The sequence below is a fragment of the Ascidiella aspersa genome, chromosome 4 (genome assembly GCF_963924565.1).
Source record: "Ascidiella aspersa chromosome 4, kaAscAspe10.2, whole genome shotgun sequence".
In the NCBI taxonomy this organism is placed as follows: domain Eukaryota; kingdom Metazoa; phylum Chordata; class Ascidiacea; order Phlebobranchia; family Ascidiidae; genus Ascidiella; species Ascidiella aspersa.
In genome coordinates, this window is record NC_139450.1 from 9,159,816 (window position 1) to 9,180,841 (window position 21,026).

The window sequence follows — 21,026 nt, forward strand, 5'->3', positions numbered from 1 at the left end:
AAATGCTTTTTAAAAACAGTTTATCCCGGCATCACCTTCATGCCATCGTAACTTTAAAAACGTTCGCTTAGAGTCGGTAAAACAAATAGTTAAAGGACATTAAATGTAACGACTTGAACGCGAGATAGCCGTGAGACCAATAATTTGAATAAGACTTTTTGACTTTTTAAATATATATGATTTAATGGTGCGCGATGATATTCATTAACTATAACTAATAAACCCACCAAACAAAACAGAATCGATGCAAACACTCAAATTGCGTTGTTATAAGGCATTGGAAAAAGTCGTTTTTAGCCTTAGAGCGCTGTAAACTGGTCGATAAAAGTGCCAATTAAGCGACATTGGATGACGTCACAGCAGTGGTTTGTACCACTTATTTTTTACCTTCATTGCTCTATTTTGGGTTATCATTCAATGTTTTTAACTGGGCACCTTCACATAATTAGGGTTTTCAATTGGCGCGGGTTTATAAAGGGCGAATTTGTCGTCTAAAAGTAGCTATTTATATATTTTTGTAAATGAAAAGAAGTCATCGAACGCCACAATGCAAATTTGTCGCGTGCCAGCGTCATTCCAGCACTAATTGACGCCGAACGAAATGTGACGTCATGCGCGGACACGTCACGAACGCCTCTTTGGAGGTCAAATGAAAGCGGTCGCGTAACGGCCGATCGAAAGCGGTGGCCAGCCTGCCATTTGCGTGCCCTCGGCCGGACACTGAACCCCCGTTATGCAAGCGCACAAGCCGCAATACAGTGCGTTGTTTACGGAAGACGCGGAGCACGTAATTAGGAAGCCCCGTTGATCGTGCCGTGAAACGATTTAGATTCGTTATATAGTCGGCAATGTATCCGTCTTCTTTTCTGTATATACGGTGGTGCAGTGTACCAACTCCCCCCATCTCACTCTGTCGCTCGCTTTTGCGCATTTGATTTGATGCGCCCTTAATAATTGATGCTGCTTTGACACGGCGTCAGCTGTACTCGGGAAGCGGGCAATTCTTGGGAGTTGCTGAACCGCGCGTTGTACATATAGACCACGGCGCCTGCTCATCTATTCTGATTTATTTTAGACGCGCGAGAGGCGTAGGTCGTCTGATAAAAGGTGGGTGCGCATCCATTAGAGCAAAATTATGCGACCGATCGTCAGCTTTTGACAGGCAGTTGGCAAGCATTTAATTTGCCTCAGTCGCCCGACGACTTTGAAAGGCGAAGTTGCAGCAAGACAGCACACCAAGCCAGTCGCATTCTGAAGTCGCAGCAAATATATTAAAGGAGAACTGTTTCAACATTTGCTGCTCGTTGCTGTTTCCTTTGCTGCATTTAAGTCGCTACAAGAAGTATCGATATGGTTTCTCGAGTCTACGTTTCTCCACTTTTCGCCGACCTTTCAGAGGACGACGACGATGACGTCATCTATTTGCCTGCGGTGACGTACAAGTAAGTGGCGTGACGTCACGGGGAGAGGTTGTGAATGTGAATGCGTGTGTATGTGTGAATAGAATAATAGTACTATTGTCAATTGTAATACGCTTTCAAATAAGCACATTAAAGTGTGATTCGTGCAATCAAATACAGTCAGGTTAAATATATAAAAACGGCGGAGGTTTTACATTTTTTAAAGGATTATTATACATACTTGATTCACAACGCAATTTCGACGCAGACCCAATTTTGCTCGATTACATTTTGCCCACCCGCTATATGCGCACCATATATCCCTCTTAGAGGCCACTTGACATGAAGTGCTGTGTGCCACGAAACGTCCTTATTCCAAAGTGGCTGTAAGGTAGATTATTACCAATAACCAGTTCGCAAGCTTGTCCCGAACTTGTGGCCAACAGACAACGTCTGTTGTCTCACATCCTTGCTTTTATCGCATAAACAATAAATGGCACTTTTATTTTGAACAAGTTGTTAAATTATTTTTACAGTAGTGTTCATATAATTTTTTTGCTATTTTACCAAAAATAAGGTGCTATTGATAAAGCATGTAGCATCTACCCGTCATTTTTTTTCTTGTGCAAGCCTTAAATATAGACACCCTACGCTTCATTAAAATGATCTTCATTAAAATGTTTATCGATTTTTTAGCTTTTTGCCGGTAGTCAATCGAGGCCCAACAATAGGCAAAGCCACTTCTATCCCTATTCGCCGATTGATAGTTGATTAACTCAAAAGCTCAGTCTTAAGAATAGCGTTGAAAATTAACGCAGGAGTGTCGCGTCACCGTTTCCCTGCAAATAAATGCGTTGGCGATTTTGTTGCTGACTGGCGTGGGCCAACTTGTTGTTGTTGTTTTTTTTACCGGCCAGTTTATTCACCGATAACGCCGCACAGTTGACAACAGGACTTGCTGACAGGATGTGAGTGTTTAAAATGTTAGTATTTACACGAAAAACGCCGCCCGAATTGAGCATTTTTAGCGTGCGAAATGTATTGCGATAAGGTTGAGTTTGTTTTAGTAGCGTGCTGATCGCCTGTTAATTACAACGTAAAGCGGAAGTGATAGTTTAATAGTGAACGTAACACAATGTTCCGGATGTAATTGCCTTCTCATTTACGTCCGCTGTATTCCAGGAATCGTATTGATAGGTTCATAATGCAGTTTTGACACTGCGTTTTGCGCCCAGCCTACCATGATGGTTCACTGGGTGTAGGACCTAGTTTTGAGTATTGCAAATGGATAGAGCACAAGAGCTGAACGAAAGAAATAAAGTTAGACGCGTCTTTAATGTAAAAACCAAAACCTTGCGGTTTTAGCTTGGTGGCTACAATGTAAATTCGGCAGGTTGAGATGTGCCTTGCGCAATTTGTTTACGTTGAGTACACTTCGGTAAAGTTGGTCGGGAAGTCGCCTGGGAAGTGCATTAATTCGTCTGTCGCTTCCCGCTGCGCAACACACACCGTCGTGGACGTTTGCGTTTAATGTAAGCATTGCGCTCGCTTTCATTGAAACGCACCACACTTTGTGTTTTGCATTTCCGGGAAACGGTGTTCCTAGAAACGCTGACCCAACTGGAACAAGTAACAAATCCGTATAACGTAAAGAGACGCTTTAACAGCCTCTTGTCTGCAAAACGCGCCCTTAAAACAACAACAACAACCGCAAACCCATTGGCTTACTAATCACCATACGCAGTGAGATCAACCTGCGCCCGCTAAAAGTCGTAGCAGTAATTGCAACCGCGAAAAATAGTTTGTGTGCTGTTGATTGCCCTCTTGCGGCCGCCGGAACGCCTTTCTCCGATCCGCGTCGCGTCGTTAAAGAGCATTTCATTGCGCTCGCGGTTCGCGACATGGCGTTCGGCGTCGCCGCGGCGACCCTTGAACAGTCAAAATGTTATCGCGGCGTTTTTGATGCGACTCGGACAGGAAGACAGTCTTTTCTTACACGCGACCGATAGTTTACTTGTAATGGAAAGATGTACTAAAAGGGGCGCGTCAAGATGCGTTTTGACTGACTGTGGGCATCAGTTAATAGGTTAGCGACGCACTACGAAGAACATGTCGAGTTTAATTCGTGCGCTTGAATAAATTTTCCGTTTAAATTGCAAAACCCAAGCGTGGCGGAAACTAATTGGGTCCTGCTCACTGTATTTTTTATTATTCCTGACACACTGAGGTCAGCCACGCGCGGCGTGCGTTTTGGCTCAAGACCCGCCATTATTAAATGACCTTTTCTGCTTGGAAGCTTATTACGTGGTAATGCAAGCCCTGGCGAACGTTAATTCAAAAATTATTTAACGTCGCGTAAAAATTGCCCCTAAAGCCCCGAGGGAGCGCTGTTATTATCAAGCCTGCTTATGTGGATTGACGGGCGATAATTGACTAGTTGTAACCGGCGACTTTGAATAAAAGCCAAGCTATGCGTTTTCACCAGTCTTTTTCAACCCGTTCGCCTTAATTGCCTGCATAAGAAAGTTTCGTTTAATCGCACAGATAAAGATTTCGTTTCAATTTGCCGAGCTAATTAAAAAAACGCGGTGAAGGGCGCTTCAAAGAAATTTCACTAAATTCCTGTAAAAATCGTCACCTCGACGTGACGCCGTTCTACAAGGATGCCGTCACGCTGACTTTCCAAATATGTCGTCCGCCGCATTGGATACCTGACTTAGGTCGAGCCGAAGATATTTCATGCTTCGGCCTCCAATGAGCTGCGGTTTGCAGTTTGTTCGAGTTGAGACGTGGCCGAGGTTGGAGTGGCGCGATATGCGCCCAGTCAAGTGCACTTGAAAGCCTTAAGTTTTTTTTGATAGTTTTGTTATCGCATCACATAAGAGCCTTAGATAGAACGCAATCAGTTTCGAAATTAACTGACTTTTTGCCGCCGGGTTTACAAGAGTAAATGAATAGAGAAGTTACAGTGGTGAGTGTTATTAGTCTCTGGTTTCTTTCCGAAGGTAAAACAAGGTTTGCGTTTCCCAAAAGCGTGAGTCGTAAATCCGTACAACTAAGCGGGGATCATTCGCCAGTCGTAAATCTCGAAAGCAATCGCGTCGTTCAGCAAGATAGTCCCAGTCGCCTTATGCATGGGCGCGCCAAATTCGCTCTAGGATTTTCGATCGATTCCTAGGGACCTTTATTGCGAGGTTAATTGGACGCGAACATGGATTTTTTACCGGCTTAAAAGAGGCTCGTCATTGGATGCCGAAACTCCATTTCCCTGAACGCCATAAGCAAGACGGGCAACTTTTTTCCCGCACGTCATGTATCTAACGTGTAGGCAAACAGAGGCGCCATAGCGAGAGTGGGTAGAACAGTAGCGTCGCCTCACCAAACGGGCGTGTTTTCTTGAGAGGCAGGGCAGCTATAAAGGTCTTGCGCGCTTATGGCATTAGGTGGAAATAACTTTTCCCCGCAATTGGTCGATCATTAACCGGTCATGAGTCGTACGTGTTTACCATCCGAAGAACACAAACATCTCAACGCGTTTTGACGAATGTGTTTATCGCCGTTTTGTCAATTCGGTCCCGGGCCGCCCAACGCGACTCGTAACGCCAAGGAGAAGATAATTGAGATGCCCAGTTTACCGCCTGTTCAGGTTGTGGTAGTTGCGCCTTCAGCCTTTGCTGTCAGTCAGGATTTATCGTCGGCGCCGTTTTTTCTCTCGTTAGCGTTTTTTTGTGAACACCAAATAAAGTAGTTGTGATCAGGTAGGGCGGCGGCGATTTATTTTCTTCGAATTGATTTGATCAAGGCAGTTTAGTCGGTAGTCTTTTGCAATTTTTCCACGTGAAAACCCAGAAATTATGTATGGGAGTGGTATTTGTAGAAAGGAGTTGACAATACAATATATCATTTTCCTGTTAACGTTGGTCTGTATTTTGCGTTGCCAGTTTAGCGGTTAAGTTTACTGTGTGCCACTGTTTGTTTGGCGTTCACCTGGCATTGAAAGTGTCAGCAAAGTTGATTTTGCCAGCTGGCCCAGAGCAAGCGCGTTAAAGCGTTTAACACTCCAGCGGTACCGACTCTGTTTGCTTTCGGTACAGGTTTAAAATCGCGGAAAAATCAATTACTGGTCGGCCCATTGTGCGCCTATTATATACTCCATTCAGCGACGGTAACAATAGTTGCTGGGCGAAGCCTCATCGGGGCAGAAAAAAGCGCTGGCCGCTAGCTGAGTTCCGTCGTTTTGCCGTGTTGTTATAAGACGCAACTTGACACGTGCGCTGCGAAGTACAAGCGATAATTGCGCGCTTGTGCTGCATCTGGCCCGATTGTTTTTTGCCTCGGCCAGTATGATATCAGGTAACCTCCCGGTACTGTTTCGCATTGTTGTCAGACGTAGAGAGAAAAGAGTTGTATTGTAAGTCGCGGTTGGGGCCGGCAGACGGAATGTTAATTGGCTGCGAGATTACCTTTAGGACCTCATCAAAGCACAGGCAACTTGTGCGCGATTTTAAACCGCGGGCTTTAAACCATGCTGACTAATTTTGTACTTTTTAATAAAAGGGAGGTTCCAAAATGTCGACAGGAGTTTGAGTTTCCAAAGCCAGCGTTACAGTTCAGCAAAGAGAGTTTCGAACAATTCCATTGTGCGGCGATTCGCTGGCTTTCTTAGGCGGAAATTCGTGCTGCCTACGCTGTTTGCTTAACGCAACCCAGCCGCGTCCCCCGGCGAGGTTTTGAACGTGACGTATAGTGGGCGGAACCCTTGGTTAATGTGCAACAACGAAGCGAACTTTTTCGAGTCGAAATCGTGTTGTTTATCACGCCGAACGCTTAAAGTGTGACGCCCGCGTTCGAAAACGTTCGCCGTCTGACTCAGGCAGTGTTGTAAACAATTCATTTTGAGCTGACTTAAGTCCCAGTCAAGTCATTTGTAAAGTAACTTAAGTTCAAGTCAAGTCCCAGTCAAGTCCTTGTCATAAAAATTATATATTATAAAAAATTATATTATTTTAACCCAAGTCATTTTTTCTAAATACGGAAGTCAAGACAAGTCATTTGTCCAAAAGACTTAGGTTAAGTCATTTTGTCTACAAGACTTAAGTCAAGTCATTTGAAAACAGTGACTTAACTGCATTCACTTAAGTCTTTACAACACTGGACTCAGGTGTTTTGAACCCGAAAAACGCGCGACCGAGGCATTTACCAACGTTCTTGTTTGATAAACCGACGCGAACCCGTTCGACTTACATCGATTTTAATATTCCTTTATTGTTTCTTTGCGCGCTTTCAATTTGCCGGGCAATCGGGTTAAGGCTCTGTACGGTGCTTATGTCGGACAAATATGTGCCATTAATGTCGAGTGGTCATCGATTGGTCTGAAACGGCCGAAGCACCTTCGTTGTGTAAATAACGGCACATTTCAAAGTTGGCGTTCTGTCCTTCCGAGCACGCGTTGTTTAGGGATTTTTTTTGTATTTCTGGAGAAATATTTGCGTTGGTCTCTGTCGGATCGATGCCTTAGGTGCTGAAAAGTATACTACAATAAATGTGTATTTAAGGGAAGGACAGTTGTGTTTAAAAATACATTACGTTTTTTGGTCCGTTGATCAGAGAATGCGCATACCACGAAATCTGCCTCGCTTTTGCCTTGTGAATCACGTATTTACGCCTTTGTGAATTTGGGGAGAAAAAACGTGTGTTTGTTAACTTGTGGTTTGTCATGACGTTCGTTTTCAAGTACCCAGCCCAACCCTAAGCTATTCAACACTAAGCGATAAAGAGTTAACTTGAGAAATTGTGTGTTTGCTGCCTGTGACGTGTGACTGAAAAAACGACCCCCCCAGTGACGTCACCCGCAATACCCCTGCTTGAATCGCAGCCCCGACGAGGAGGAGCTTTCGGAGGACGACGACGACCGACCGCCGTTTCCATTCGCCCAGCTAGTGCACTGGCCGGCGCTGGGCAAGTTTGCGCTCAAGTCGCCGCTTGCAAGTCGCCAGTCGAGCGCTGAGCTGCGCTTGCAAACTCAGAGCACTTCGGAAGTCGAAAGCGGCGCTTTTAATTCGAAGGAGCACTATGGCTTGCGGCGCGTGCGCAGCGTAGGTCCGTGCGACGACGCTAGCAAGCTCTCAGCGGCTCCAGTGGCGCGTCTGCGACAAAGAAGGTCGGCAGTGTCCGCCGCCGCCTCGTTTGACCAGCCCAGCTCTGATATCGGCTTTCAGGAGGAGCTGCTCGATCAGTTCGGAATGCCGCTCAAGAAGAACACGCTTCGCATCACGGCCCGCTTCATCGGCTCACTGCAGAAGCACGCCAACCAGAAGGCGAGGGCCGAGCGGGTGGCCGCCGCCGCCGCGCTCGCCACCTATCTCAACAACCCGGGAAGGTAGTCGGATTTTTCGCGGCCGCGCGTGGGCGTGCCGGCGCCACACTCACGTTTTTCGCGTTTTCGTGTGGCGCTTTACGCGCGTTAGAACGCCCAACACACACATATACATAAGACACATCACGCACTCCAACCGCGTCGAGTTTATTTATCTCGGCTTTTTGTTTGCGTTTACCTCGGCATTTTGTCTGCGCTTTCCACAACTTAAACACTATAGTGTAAATAGTAATGAAACTGCCAGCTGCGCGTTCTTTAACATACTTCATTCGTTTGCAGCAAAGAGTCGGACGGCGGCATCTTGTGCGACCCTTGCAATCAAGACGACGGCAACGGCGGCAAGATGTCCAACGACAAGGTATGTCAATCCCCTGCTGTGCTTTCTCGGTGCTTTGTTCGTTGACTTGTGCATTCGCGACCCGCGTTAACGTAGAAAGGTGTCGTCGGTGTGTGTACCCACCTGCTGTAACCGTGTACTGCACAGTAGCGTTTTGCCGTGATTTTAATGTGAGCCTTCGGTGCCCTGTTGTGTAGTAGAGCACGTTGTTATGTTGTAGCGGTGTCGTAGCTTGACACGCCCGTTTGTATTGTGGTGCGATACGAACTTACCAGAGGTGAACATCAAGTAATTGTGCTCCCCGAGGAATCTCTCCAGCCATTTCACTGAAATCGACCCCTTCGCAAAAAAGGCTTTCAAGCACGCCGGAAACGAGTTATTGATTTCTGTAGCTGTTTTTTTTCATGGTGATTTCTTTCCAAATTAGTCACGCGTTATCACAAAATTACTCACATAATTAGTTTGAACACACACAGAAGGCGATTTTAATTCATCGCTCATCCGTCATACAGGAATTGGTCGCACAATGCGAACTTTGCGTCATAGCCTGTGTTTTTGTCTTATTTAGGCCGATGACCTGTTCGCCATGCTCGAGAAAATGCAGGTAAGCAAAGCAAAATTCAGATCGATATTCTTAAATCGGATAGCACACACTCGTATCTCCAATAAAATGGGCCTGGAGTACATTCGGGTGCTAGATCCGCATTGGCAATGCTTAATTCTTTAATAGGTGCTGTTAATTTGCTTAATTACTTATACGGTCATGTCTGCATTTCCGCTTAGACTGTACCGATAATAATAACGTATTGACCATGTAAATGATAGCTCTAACCTAATGCATGTTTACTAAGCTCCTAGCAGCGTAATGAGGTCCGACGTGGTGTTTGCCAATTTGCATTAGCCGTCCAATACTTTTTTACTTAAAGTTTTGTACTTTGGTGACTGGCAATTTCCCCTTCTGCATTTCACAGAATCCCGCGCAAAGGACAGGCAACGTAGAACAGCGAACTTTCATCCTGCATTTAGCCTTTTATATGTGTTAAACACATCTTGTATTATCAGCTGTGTAGCCTTTATGTACAACCGGTCGTGAAGTGTCGTATCTATATTGTTTCGCATGCCCCAAGTTATCGTCAATCAGGGTAAAACGACAGACACAGAATGAGGTTTATAACTGTAGAGTTGAAGAGTACGCATGTAAGTTATGCTCAAATCTGATCCAATAAAATCGGGCCAAATATGCTCTAGTGCCATTTTCACCTCAGGACAGTACTTTGCTTTAGTTAAAAAGTGATTTAACAATATTTTAGTATATGATTCGTAGGGCAGTGTTTGTTTTTCCCCAACTGTTTATAACGCAAGGTATTTTGTCTTATAAAAAAGTATACTTTGTTTCCCCGAATTTAAACCTGCGAAGATGGGCAATAGTTGGATTTTAAAACCCACCTATAGGTTCCACCTTTGTGACCCATATTATTTAAAGTTGTTGCTCTAAAGCACCCGGCGAACATAAGTGACGACGCCCAACAAAAAAAAAATACAACAAAAGAGATGTGGTGCGCTGACCTCATTTTGACGTTTGTTTAAGTTCACTCTCAAGCGCCCAGCAGGCAAGGTGCGCGCGAGCACATCCATGCGCCCATTGTCCTTATAACACGACGCCGCACCTGCCTTTCAAGGGCAAAGGTACCACCGCTCCAAGCCCCAAAACTGCGTCAAGGCGTACGTCCATCAATAGGTTCGGAAAAGAAGAACTTGCGCCAAGCGTTGGGCGCAGATCACGTGAACACTTGAGACGCCTAGGTGCTCGCCCGCAGAGCACTTCCTCGACGAGCGGAAGCGGCTTATTATGTCCCCTGCCTCTCTCTCGCCAGCCTGCGTGATAGCTGCTCGCAGTAAAGCACTTCTTCTTGACAAGGAACGCGCTGCGTAGCGCTAGGAAGGCGACAGCGCGAGATGTGCAAGCAACTGACAGTCGCAAACGAGAGCCAGAACCGGACGCGTCGTTGTCAGCGGCTAATGCGTGGATTACATATGCTTGTTCACGTTTGAGTTGTAAATCACTCTAACATCGCTGTATTTCATGAGTGTAGCAGCTTGTCACGCTAATACTTTTAATTCAGTCTTGAGTCGAAAGTTCGAATTAGAGTGCGTGAGTTATAACTATATTGGCGTTTTTGCAGTCGACAGAAGGGACATCGGCCTCTACGATTTCAGTCGAATCGTAAAGGGCGAGGCAGCGGAAAGGTTGCGTCGAAATATAGGCACTGGGCAGCAAGGGCCTTGCGTGACAACGCTCCGTGCACTGACTGACCTTTTCGCGCAGGGCTATTTACGTTCAACTAAAAAGAGTCAGTTATTTTCCGCGATCCGCGCTTCGGTGTAACAGCTTGCTCAGCTTAGATTTTTTTATTCAAGTTATATTTATCGCGTGCACGTTTTCTGACCCAGTCGAATCGTGCACTCAGGAAAAGTGCTAGGATTTTTAAACAAGCAAAAACGTTAGAGCTATATCTAATGTTTGCCGTAGAATGAGAAAGGAAGGCAGCAAAAATGAAATGCAGAGGGTACGGAAATACTCGAGAAGCTTTCGATCTGCCATCAAGTACTCGGTACGGCCTTGGCTTTTTGTTTATATTTTATTTATATAACTTAATTACGGCTACCGCCTAACAAATTCTCCCACGGTTCAATTTCAAGACAATGTCAGTTGCCAATGACATACATGTCGATTCCCAATTTTAACCACAAAATCTAAATTTGGTTGTGATAACGGTCGAACTCTTACCCCTGCAAACCAACAAAAGTAAAAATAACTTGGGAGCAGGCTTGAAACTTGTGTTTGATTTATTTTCAAGGCGACCCGTATGGACGAACAGCGGTGTTCCTTCCGCCTTCCAAATGCATCCGAGGCGGACAGTTTTCAGGTCTGTTTCAAGCCTTTAACCATATATTACATGTCCCGACCCTGATTGCCAGTCTAAAGACTGCGCATCCTACATTGCTAGTTATGCCTGAAAGTGTAGGTTCCTGTATCTTTATATATAGGAATATTTATCGCGCCTGCGAATTCTTCTGTTGGCATGAGGCATCCCTAGTTATTAGCGAATGAAACCTTGCTCATTTGTCGCTACTCTTTAATCTTTTTTAAGTTTCCTCAGTTGTGAGTATTTACTACGACAGAAATCTCACAAGGTTCTAGGCTACATTTTTTAATTTAAAGGTCACATCTGTTCCTGTATTGATTTGTGTAATCGAAATAACCAAAAAAAGCTTGCCGGGGTTTTCTATCTCTTGATTTACTGATTTACAGTTAAATAACCCGTCATTTCAAACGATCCGCGTTATGTGGTGTGTTGAAGTGACTTTTGCATGCTCGTACTTACACGTTGTTGTAGCATTTGTAGCGTGTCGCGTGTGAGCGCTGCGCGCGGATTGTTTTGTGTTGATGCGACCGTCTATCTATATTATACTTTACCTAACACGTTACTAATAGAATGACCATTATGCCGGTGATACTTGAATCCTTAGTTATATTTTCTTAAATATTTACGCCAGTGTTTCGCAACCTTTTTCGGCTTGCGGCCTACAGAAATTATAATTTGTTCGAGGCACCCTTGCTCGTGTTTTTCCTGAGTGGTTAACTGTAACGTTACACAATAAACGAGATTGAAACAGCACATTAACTGTGCAACAAGGTTAACATATCATTTTTTGGTCCTTTCATCGTACACAAAAAATGTATTAAGAAGCTCACCAGTAGAGCAGAAATTGGAATCCTAAAATAATTGAAATAGCTCTCGGCATCCATTGAGCATCAATAATGGCACACTAGAGTGCCGCGGCACTCCGGTTGAGAACCACTGCCTTACGCTATTACATTTCCCGTTCAATAAATTGATCAATGCCGATACGCAAGTATCGTATAAAATCAAATTCAAATATTTGAACGAATCGACGTCAACTTTCTAGAACGACACACCGATTCCCCTGTACCCCTCCATACACGAGGTACTCCGTCGCGGTGCTCCCTACGCCCAGGTGATTCCCCCTCCGCACGGGGGCTACTGGGCCAAGGGATTTCACCCGGACTCCAGTCAGCTGCAGGTTCAAACCGACGACCTCAAGTCTGTGGTGCAGCCCTCCTACGAAAGCAGCATCCACAAAGACGAAGTTACAACCGCTTACAGGGAGCATTTTCTCGGAAAGGTAAGCAGCGACTGTTGTTGTGGCGTGATGATACTGATATGATGATGTCATCGTGAGAATTAATCTTTCTGGACAGCGGCGACCCGCCAGCTGAAAGGTCGCAGCATTAAGGATCGGCAGTTTTGTGCCAACGCGGCCGGATGTTTATTCGACTAGTCCCCCGTGCGCTTATAGGAAGGGAGTGTGAAAAAAGTCTTGTTCAATTTTTTAAATAAAATCGCAAAAATAGACGTTAGTATTTTGGTACGACTGTGATTTTGGTACGACTGTTGTCATTTTTTGCAAAAGTAGTGTAGAAATTAAAAAAACAGGGGATAAACGCGGCCTTACATTGGTAACCACCTGGTTTAAACTCCTACCCAACGTTGTATCGCGTCGACAAACGTCACCGACGTCACCGTGAGAAAGTCGACTTCGTGTTGCTTATTGACCGTGACGCGCCAGATTCTTGTTTACCTTCGAATTTCCTTTGCTTTCTTGCGACCAGCGCGGAAACGCGTCAGCGAAATGCAAACGAGCCCGTTCGGCCGAAAGAAGAAGTGCCTGTGAGGTGTCGTTAATAGCACTGGTGGCAAATTAAGGGTTTCTACTGTCCAGCCGATGCGGAGGGGGCTGCGGCTGTCCAGCTAATTGCTGACACTCGTAGCACCTTTCGTTATTACTGTGCGCTATAACCATTAACCAATACTGGTTGCAAGTTAAAAATCAAAACATCGCAAGTGCGCTCATGTTACTTCATTTCGAACACTAACGGCCTTCGAAACGCACAAGCGCCACAAGTGTTTCGCCCTTGGATTATTTTTTGTGTAATTTGAGTAAAAGTGCGACTAAGCAGGTTTAAACCCTTGGCAATCCGCATAAGTGTTGTTCATGCGTGTTATATTCACTGTTTAAATAGCCTAGGTTAACATAATTAAGTTGAAGATGTTGTCATAGTTATGAAAATGCCAAGTTATTTTCTCTTTTTTTAAATTAATAAACTATATTAAGTGCTATACCCAATACAAGGCTTTCACACTTTTTTTGTTCGTAGATTGTTTATCGCGTATAACGATTAACGACGCAGGGTTTAAAACCTCGGCAATCCGCAAAAGTGCTTTTCATGCGTGTTACATTAACTGTTTAAATAAGCCTAGTTTGTCATGATTTGACTGTAAGTTGTTCTCATAGTTATAGAAAGTTATTTCCTCGTATTTAAATTAATAAACTACATTAAGTCAGGTTTACTGCTACTGTTTGCTATAATAACCAATACAAGGCGTCCACAAATTTTTTGTTCGTAGATTGTTTATCGCGTAATACGAGTAAAGACGCAGGGTTTAAACCCGCGGCAATCCGCACATCCGACGAATCCGTTTCTCCCTGCCTTTAACCCCGCGTTTCCGCCCGCCGGAGAGGTCCCGTCTTGTTTACTATACTGGTGTCCGAGCGGCGGCGATGCGCTTATCGCCCCTGACAGCACCTTCAATAATTTATGCTTGCTGGAATGCGCAGTGCAGCGAAAAGAGAGAGCGCGGTCTCGGCTTCCTTCTACGGTCGATCAAGCGCCCGTCGGCCCGTCATCGCTTATCGGATCGATGCCTTGTTTTTTAAACGTCGACACACATCCGCCCCCCGACCCCACACGAAATTAATATATCCCGAATCCATTGCACTCGCCAGTTTATTGATTAGGGTGCGATGGCTTCGCTGTGTATAGCCGCTTTCTCTTTTTAAACATGATTCCCCCTCGTAAACATTTGCTTTAATTAAAAACGAAATATTTTGCTCGCTATGCATTTTAGTTTCCTCATAACGATGATGCGTCATTAAATTTGAGTATATGGCTGCGGTTTTTTCTTTAAATATTCCGACATAAATAGATTGCAAGTTCTAAAATTAGGTCGTCCCAGCTTTGGTATTGACATCGCACCATACTTTGGTTTCGATTCTATCCGCTGAAACATATCATTCCCGGCGTCAAAACCCTTTTCTTTACCCAGAAGTGGACAAATTGCGTCACTAAACCCCTAGGTCAGCATATCACGGCTGTCGTCACTTTGAATGTGGTCATCTCGTTTCCGCCTTGATCGGCATTCAGTCTTATGCTAAACCAGCTAAGGAAGTTGCGACGTACGTCTGTCATTTATTGCGTCGTTGCAATGTCCACGTGAAAGGCAACTGAAGTTGCGCAACAAAAGGTCGTGACTAACATCACGGTGTGCGATTGTGTGTTTTTACCCACACAGTAGCGTTAGGACACAAACAATGGGCCGGTTTCTGGCTTTTTTACTTTTTGTCTAAAATTATCTAAAATTAACAATTAGCAATAAATGACGTTTGCGGTTACCAAGTCACACAAATGCGTTACATTAGTCCACTTAAATTGCGAGCAAGGATACCTAATGGGGAAACAAAGTGCATTAGTAAAATCGTAACGCAGGTCTTTCACTGTGACTTTAGTTTATCTCCTCATGAATGAACAATTTATTTTTAGCGACGTCCACATTTTCTTAGTTTCTGAAAGCTAAATGCGCCCCTGTGCTTTCGCAGGAGCACGTAAACGTATACGCAACCGACGAAACCAATGACACGATCGGATCGGTGGTTATGTCGATCAAGTACGAAAGCACCAGTGACAAGGGAAGCCTCGGACAACACCGCGTCATACTCAGGTTAGTTGACTAATAGTGCAACGCCCTTTATCGTTCAACTAGAGTTGGAAAACTTGGAATCCTCGCTGAATGACATTCGCCAAATGACGAATTTCAAAGCTATTCGATAGATCATGACAAAAAATGACGACTTTCGGTGCTATTCGATTGACCGTGACACAAAATGTCGTCTTTCAGGTGTCGGAGCGCCTCTTGGACCCGGTGCTTCCCCGTCACCCCGGAGAGCGGTGGCCCCCTCCAGTGGGCGAAAAGCATGTGTGAAGACATCAACATCGACCGGTAAGCGACTTGACACGGATTTGATCGATTAAGTTGGCAAGTCGTTTCGACATTTCGGATTCGGATATATAGTTTTAACAGCATTTACTTAGAATTTTAAACGACACCAGCCTCTGTTAAGTCACAAACTGCCCGTCCATTTAAGTTGTTCGGGAGCGCCTGTTATGCTTTCAATCCGATTTAACCTATTAAAGCCGACTCTCTATCAAATTTCAAACGATAGCATCCACTGTTACGTCACAGTAACCTCCTTTTCGCGTTACTCCAACTTATAATTTTAAACGACACCAGCCTCTGTTAATTCACAAACTGCTCGTCAATCTGATTTGTTCGGGAGCGCCTGTTATGTTTTCAATTCGTTTTAACATATCTAAGCTCACTCGGTATTGTATTTCAAACGATAAGATCCACTGTTACATCACAATACGCCTCCTTTGCATTGCAGGTTCCTGCCGGTGGTGTGCCCGACCGTGTGGCAGAACGTACTGCAGTTCGACGAGCATTCCATCAACGCCACGCACAAGTTCGGCCTGGTGTACCAGCGTCCTAAACAGGCGCGAGAAGAAGAGGTATTCGGCAACTGCCAGGAGTCGCCTGCTTTCCAGGAGTTCCTCAGCTTCCTCGGCGACAACGTCAACCTCCAGGTACGCTTCGGGTGTATTCGATGTCTAACTGTCGTGAGGGTTGCGTCTAAGTATACAGCATCTTTTTGGTATTTTGGTACGGCTCGACTGGTTAGTGCAGGGAAAATTAATGTATGGCCACTCGGGAGTTAAGTGCTTTATTTAGGTCGTATTTTTCGCTTTTAACGTCACTGAGAACAACAAGCACACGTCAGAAATACTTTTTGTTCGGTTTCAAGTTAATGGAAATGATACACAAATAGTCGCACTTCGAATGATAAGCTAAGCGTGTATTAACTATTTAAAATTACATGCGGTCATTTCTCATGTCAAAATTGTGTGCTGCTTCATAAGTCGGATAGTTTTTGTCGACAACGTCAACCTCCAGGTTCGCTTCGGGTGCCGTTTATTTTTGCTTTTTTATATAGCCAGTGACGGTTATAACTCGGTTAAGGTCGTTAGTATGTTTGTGGCGTTGTGAGGTGCTGGGCATTTTGGCACTGATTTGAACAAGGAAGGGCTTCTAACTGTGGTGACTGTGATGGTTAATATGTTTTAATTCGCTTTTTCGGTGATTAAAATTCTTTCAGTCATTTTTATAATACCTTACATAATTATCAGTCATATTACTTGTTACTTTAGATACAGCATTGTGCTACCCTACATGTATACTTATAGTAAGCAAATCTGTCGCACTAAGCTCCGTCATATTGATATAGGATACACTGTTTCCTGATAAAATGACCGAAGCTAATTTTCCTCACATTTGAACGCAGAACCTCTACCTCTCCCGTATACATGCCTCTAAACTGTTGTTCTCGATTCAGGGCTTCCAGGGTTTCCGCGGCGGTCTGGACGTGAACCACGGGCACACTGGCGAGAGCTCGGTACACACTGTGTTCGAAGACCGCGAGATAATGTTCCACGTCTCAACCAAGCTGCCATACGTCGAGGGCGACCGACAACAGGTGGGTTGCTATTCGCCTGCACGATGTATTTCGCGTTGTATTCGGTGTGCATCTGATTTTTATCCGTGTTGACCACAGGTTCATTTTGTGCTGTTTACTTATTGTTTTCTGGATAATTTTTTTTTTGCGAAGGGAGAAAATTTTGCGTTGGATGGCAAATCATGGCTGATGTATATAAATAGATATGATACCATTCCTAGTATCAGGCGCGATATTTCAATTGGCAACGTTATGGCCCCGATCCCATATTATCGGACATACATACTGATAATAATGGTTGCTCGGCAATACAATCCAAACTCCTCCCCAACTAACATGCCTAAAATGTATAAATGATATGCCATTATCCCGATGAAGGCGTATTGTATAGGACGTCGAAACGACGATTAATAATAATAAAACTGCTGGATGAGCAACACTCGGTTATATATTATGCCTGGAAGCAATAGCTTATTTCATGCTTAAAATGTTTTTTTAATTTTTATAGTTTTGACATGTATCCAAAACGGGCTAAGTCCCCGTAAACATAAATTGTCTCTTTTAAAAAATAACTTATTATACAGTGCTATAAATTCATATTTCTACTTTGCAGCTCCAGCGCAAACGTCACATCGGCAACGACATCGTGGCCATCGTGTTCCAGGACGAAGCGACGCCCTTCGTGCCTAACATGATAACCTCACATTTCCTGCACGCCTACATCGTCATACAGCCCCTGGATCCGTGCACTGACAAGTGCAGATACAAGGTGAAGAGAGCATTAGCGTTTATCCTGCCTCAAGATTCGATTTTAAATGGAAAGGAAACGTATTATAACACTGAGTTGAATATTATTAGTAAAGCTTTAATCGAAGAGAAAGAACTATAGAGCAATTATTATTAACACAGCGTAGTTATCCATTCTATTTTCTAAACATCCCCAAACAAACAAATCTTGATTTAAACGGTCACTTTCTCTGCCTTCTTTATTGTTGTTTTACCACACATCCATCAGTATAAATTCGCTTCACCACCACACCCCGCCCCTTTTTTGCAAGTTACGTAACGAGCCACTGTAACGTCACACAGGTGTCGGTCACGTGCCGCGAGGACGTGCCCGAGTTCGAGCCGCCTCTTCCAGAACCTTCGGTGTTCGAGCGCAACGAGCAGTTCCGCGACTGGCTCTACTGCAAGCTGATCAACGCCGAGACGGCCTGCTGCAAGTCGGAGCAGTTCGCCAAGCTACAGTACAGGACCAGGTACTGAGTTTGTATTATACTCTTGAACTGCCTATTCAAGTTGCTATTAACCTGTGGGTGTAATTACTTGCAAAGTGCCGAGGGAATTACTTTTGACAAAAAATCAAGATGCCATCTTTTAATGTTTAAATTTATAATGCCAGTTGGTAAAATTTTGAATGCAAGTTAATGTTTTGTTTTAATAATTGATAAAACAGATTCAAACATTTTAATTTAATAAAGGTAAAGTTGTATTCATAAAGTTCAAGAGTGACAACTCTAAAAGGTTAAAAATGTCTATTTATTGAATCGTGCACTAGACGCAAGTTCACGGTGAACTCGAAATATTCCGTGTCTATAATTGTCGTGGGGGCTGCGTCTAAATATATAGCATCTTTTTGGTATTTTTGTACGGCTCGACAGTGCGGGGAAAATCAATTAATGGGCACTCGGGAGTTGACTTCTCTATTTAGGTCGTATTTTCGATTTCGGGGTCAGTGAAAACGACAAGCACACGTCGGAAATACTTTTTTCGGTTTCACAATTTCGCACTTCTAATGATAAGCTAAACCTGTATTAACCATTTACAATTACATGCTACCATTTCTTATGTCAAAAGGGTGTGCTTAATCAGTCGGATATTTTTTGTCGATTTTAAGTTAATCGGAGTGACCTGCCATTCGATGCAGTTTGAATATAAAAAAAAAACGCAAGATTAGTTTTAAAATCTCATCCGGTCATTTCTCTTGAAAATTGCGTGTTTGTTAAGTTAAAGCCCATTTTCTAAACGCCTTTTGGCCGCGTATAGCTTGAACCCCCCGGAAGAAGGGTAATGTTCCGCTGGGGCCTTTTAAGCTCGACCTAACGATGAAAAGTGCTCGTCCAACGATTTTCTGTCGCTTTTCGCCTTGTCAAACGGTCGCAATAAAGGCGTTCGTATCACTCAGCCTAGCTCTGAGTGATTCTAAAGCCGTCGCAGGGCCTCGTTTGCATATACGTCGTTTGCAATAAACCTGCTCAAGTTTAAGTCTTGACGCGCGTCAAGAAAATTCGTTCGATAAATTATAATCGACTATAAGGCAAAAATCTCTTTTTAAAAGCTTTTGATCACTTTATCCAGGTCGATGTTGCTTGACCAGCTGCACGATGAACTTAATCGGGGCACCGAGATGATGCTCGGACTCAACACGCCATCTAGCGGCGGCGATAATATCAGCACTTCGAGCGCTTCCTCGGATACCGTCAAGGACAGTCACAGCTTTTACGAAGCGTTCAAGGTGAGAATTGTGTTTTTGTTTTGTTATTAATGATCCTACGTATATGAACCCTACTGATGGCACTTCAAAGTATATTCTTTAATTGTGTCAAAATTAATTCAATTAGGACTATTTTTCCTTTATTTATTTTCCTGGAAAATTTACCACAAAAAAAGTTTTCCTCCTTAGTAAACGTTGCAATTATTGCTTTTTTGTAAAAACAAAAGAGATGTATATTTTTTAGTTGGGTCAATATACATTTAATTAAACCATTTTCGCTTATTATTTATTTTGGTGGAAAAAGTACCACTAAAAAAAGGTTTTCCTCCTAATTAAACGTTGCAATTATTGTTTCTTTGTAGCGTTTGGCGAAAAACCGTCGCTCATCGGACGACAGGGGAAGTCCCACACTCAACAGCAGGCTCAATCACAGCGACTCGAAATCGAGCGTGGTGAGTTGAAAATCGATAATGCAGCAATATACAGTTCACGTCAACCCACGTTACGTTTAATCACCGTAAAAAGCATTAGGGCTCGCAATAATAAAGTCAAACAAAAAATATTCGACCCGAAAGTAGCAACGAAATCGCAGACAGACGCGGGAGCAATATACTTAACGGTCGACTGGCGTACTTATTATTTTCTGTTGTTTGTCTGTTCGTAGAGACAAAACACCCTTTTGTAAATCGTCTTCACAGTTATACATATTATTTTGTTCGCTTCATTTATTAGTGTGTACTTTATTAATTGTCCGTTTAACGAAATCCTGACGTTAATTTTTCAAGCATAACGCTCCTACGTATAGTGAACACTGGATCCGATAGTGAAGTCTTTATCAGTGTACAGAAATTTATTAATAACACAAAGGCTTACACAAGTGGATTCACATCTTAATTCGAACGAATACAAAACAATGTTATTAAAACAGATCAGTGTAAGCTAAACATCATGGCCAAACACTTGGTACTAACACCAATTACTACCATAAGGACAACTACAATGTCAAGGCACCATGTGCTCGGTGACCTTTGACCGTTTGTCCGCAAGTAATAGAATTGCTTTTACACAATTAAATCGATCATAAAGTACTTACATCAAAATGCGCTTCAGCAAACTCACAGTTAATCTTAACACGTAGGACGGCAAGTCGTCGCGCAAAGGGCTGGACCGTAGCAAGGCGGTCGACGTTACGGACGACAAAAGCCCGACTACCAACGACAGTGGCCACGTGTCCGATATCGCACTCGACCAGAAGTCAAACCACGGAAGCGAGACGTCGCTTGGCGAGTCGCCCAAGAAAAACAGGTGAATAGGAAGATTTGTTCATAGCCGCCGTATTTGTCTGATTCTAGATCTGGAAATTAGGTGTCACTGTTTAACGGCGAATTGTATCAAAATCTGCGTCTTTCGCACAACCCGTGCAACTTTTGCACAACCGTGCTTTATAAGGTGATTTTCTACTCCTAAAATACTGTTGTGCGAAAGTTTGTTAATATTTTAATACAATGTCGTTGAACAGTGACACGTGATTTCCAGAAGTAAAGTAGTTGGTTGGATTATTTGGCTGGCTTTTGGTTTATAAGCCGGGCGTGAAACGTCGCTGACAGCTTAAAAGAGATTTCGATTTCTCAACCAGCGATTAATATTTTGTCGTATGTAGAATTCAGTGACGCTAAAAAAACGAACAAATAACTATAGTTATCCGTC

At 43.7% G+C, this 21,026-nt stretch overlaps 1 protein-coding gene across 1 annotated transcript in view; it reads left to right on the forward strand.

Moving 5' to 3' along the window:
* The window catches only part of LOC146147040 (uncharacterized), a 104,499-nt gene that overhangs the window by 80,685 nt on the left and 2,788 nt on the right, over window positions 1-21,026 (forward strand). The window contains exons 13-25 of the mRNA XM_083387901.1: window positions 8,056-8,134; window positions 8,682-8,717; window positions 10,972-11,040; window positions 12,086-12,322; window positions 14,855-14,976; window positions 15,154-15,255; window positions 15,701-15,899; window positions 16,706-16,846; window positions 17,439-17,594; window positions 17,915-18,084; window positions 19,184-19,340; window positions 19,682-19,771; window positions 20,458-20,624. Coding sequence (XP_083244027.1) covers window positions 8,056-8,134; window positions 8,682-8,717; window positions 10,972-11,040; window positions 12,086-12,322; window positions 14,855-14,976; window positions 15,154-15,255; window positions 15,701-15,899; window positions 16,706-16,846; window positions 17,439-17,594; window positions 17,915-18,084; window positions 19,184-19,340; window positions 19,682-19,771; window positions 20,458-20,624 — 1,725 coding nt within the window. The remainder of the gene's footprint in view (window positions 1-8,055; window positions 8,135-8,681; window positions 8,718-10,971; window positions 11,041-12,085; window positions 12,323-14,854; window positions 14,977-15,153; window positions 15,256-15,700; window positions 15,900-16,705; window positions 16,847-17,438; window positions 17,595-17,914; window positions 18,085-19,183; window positions 19,341-19,681; window positions 19,772-20,457; window positions 20,625-21,026) is intronic.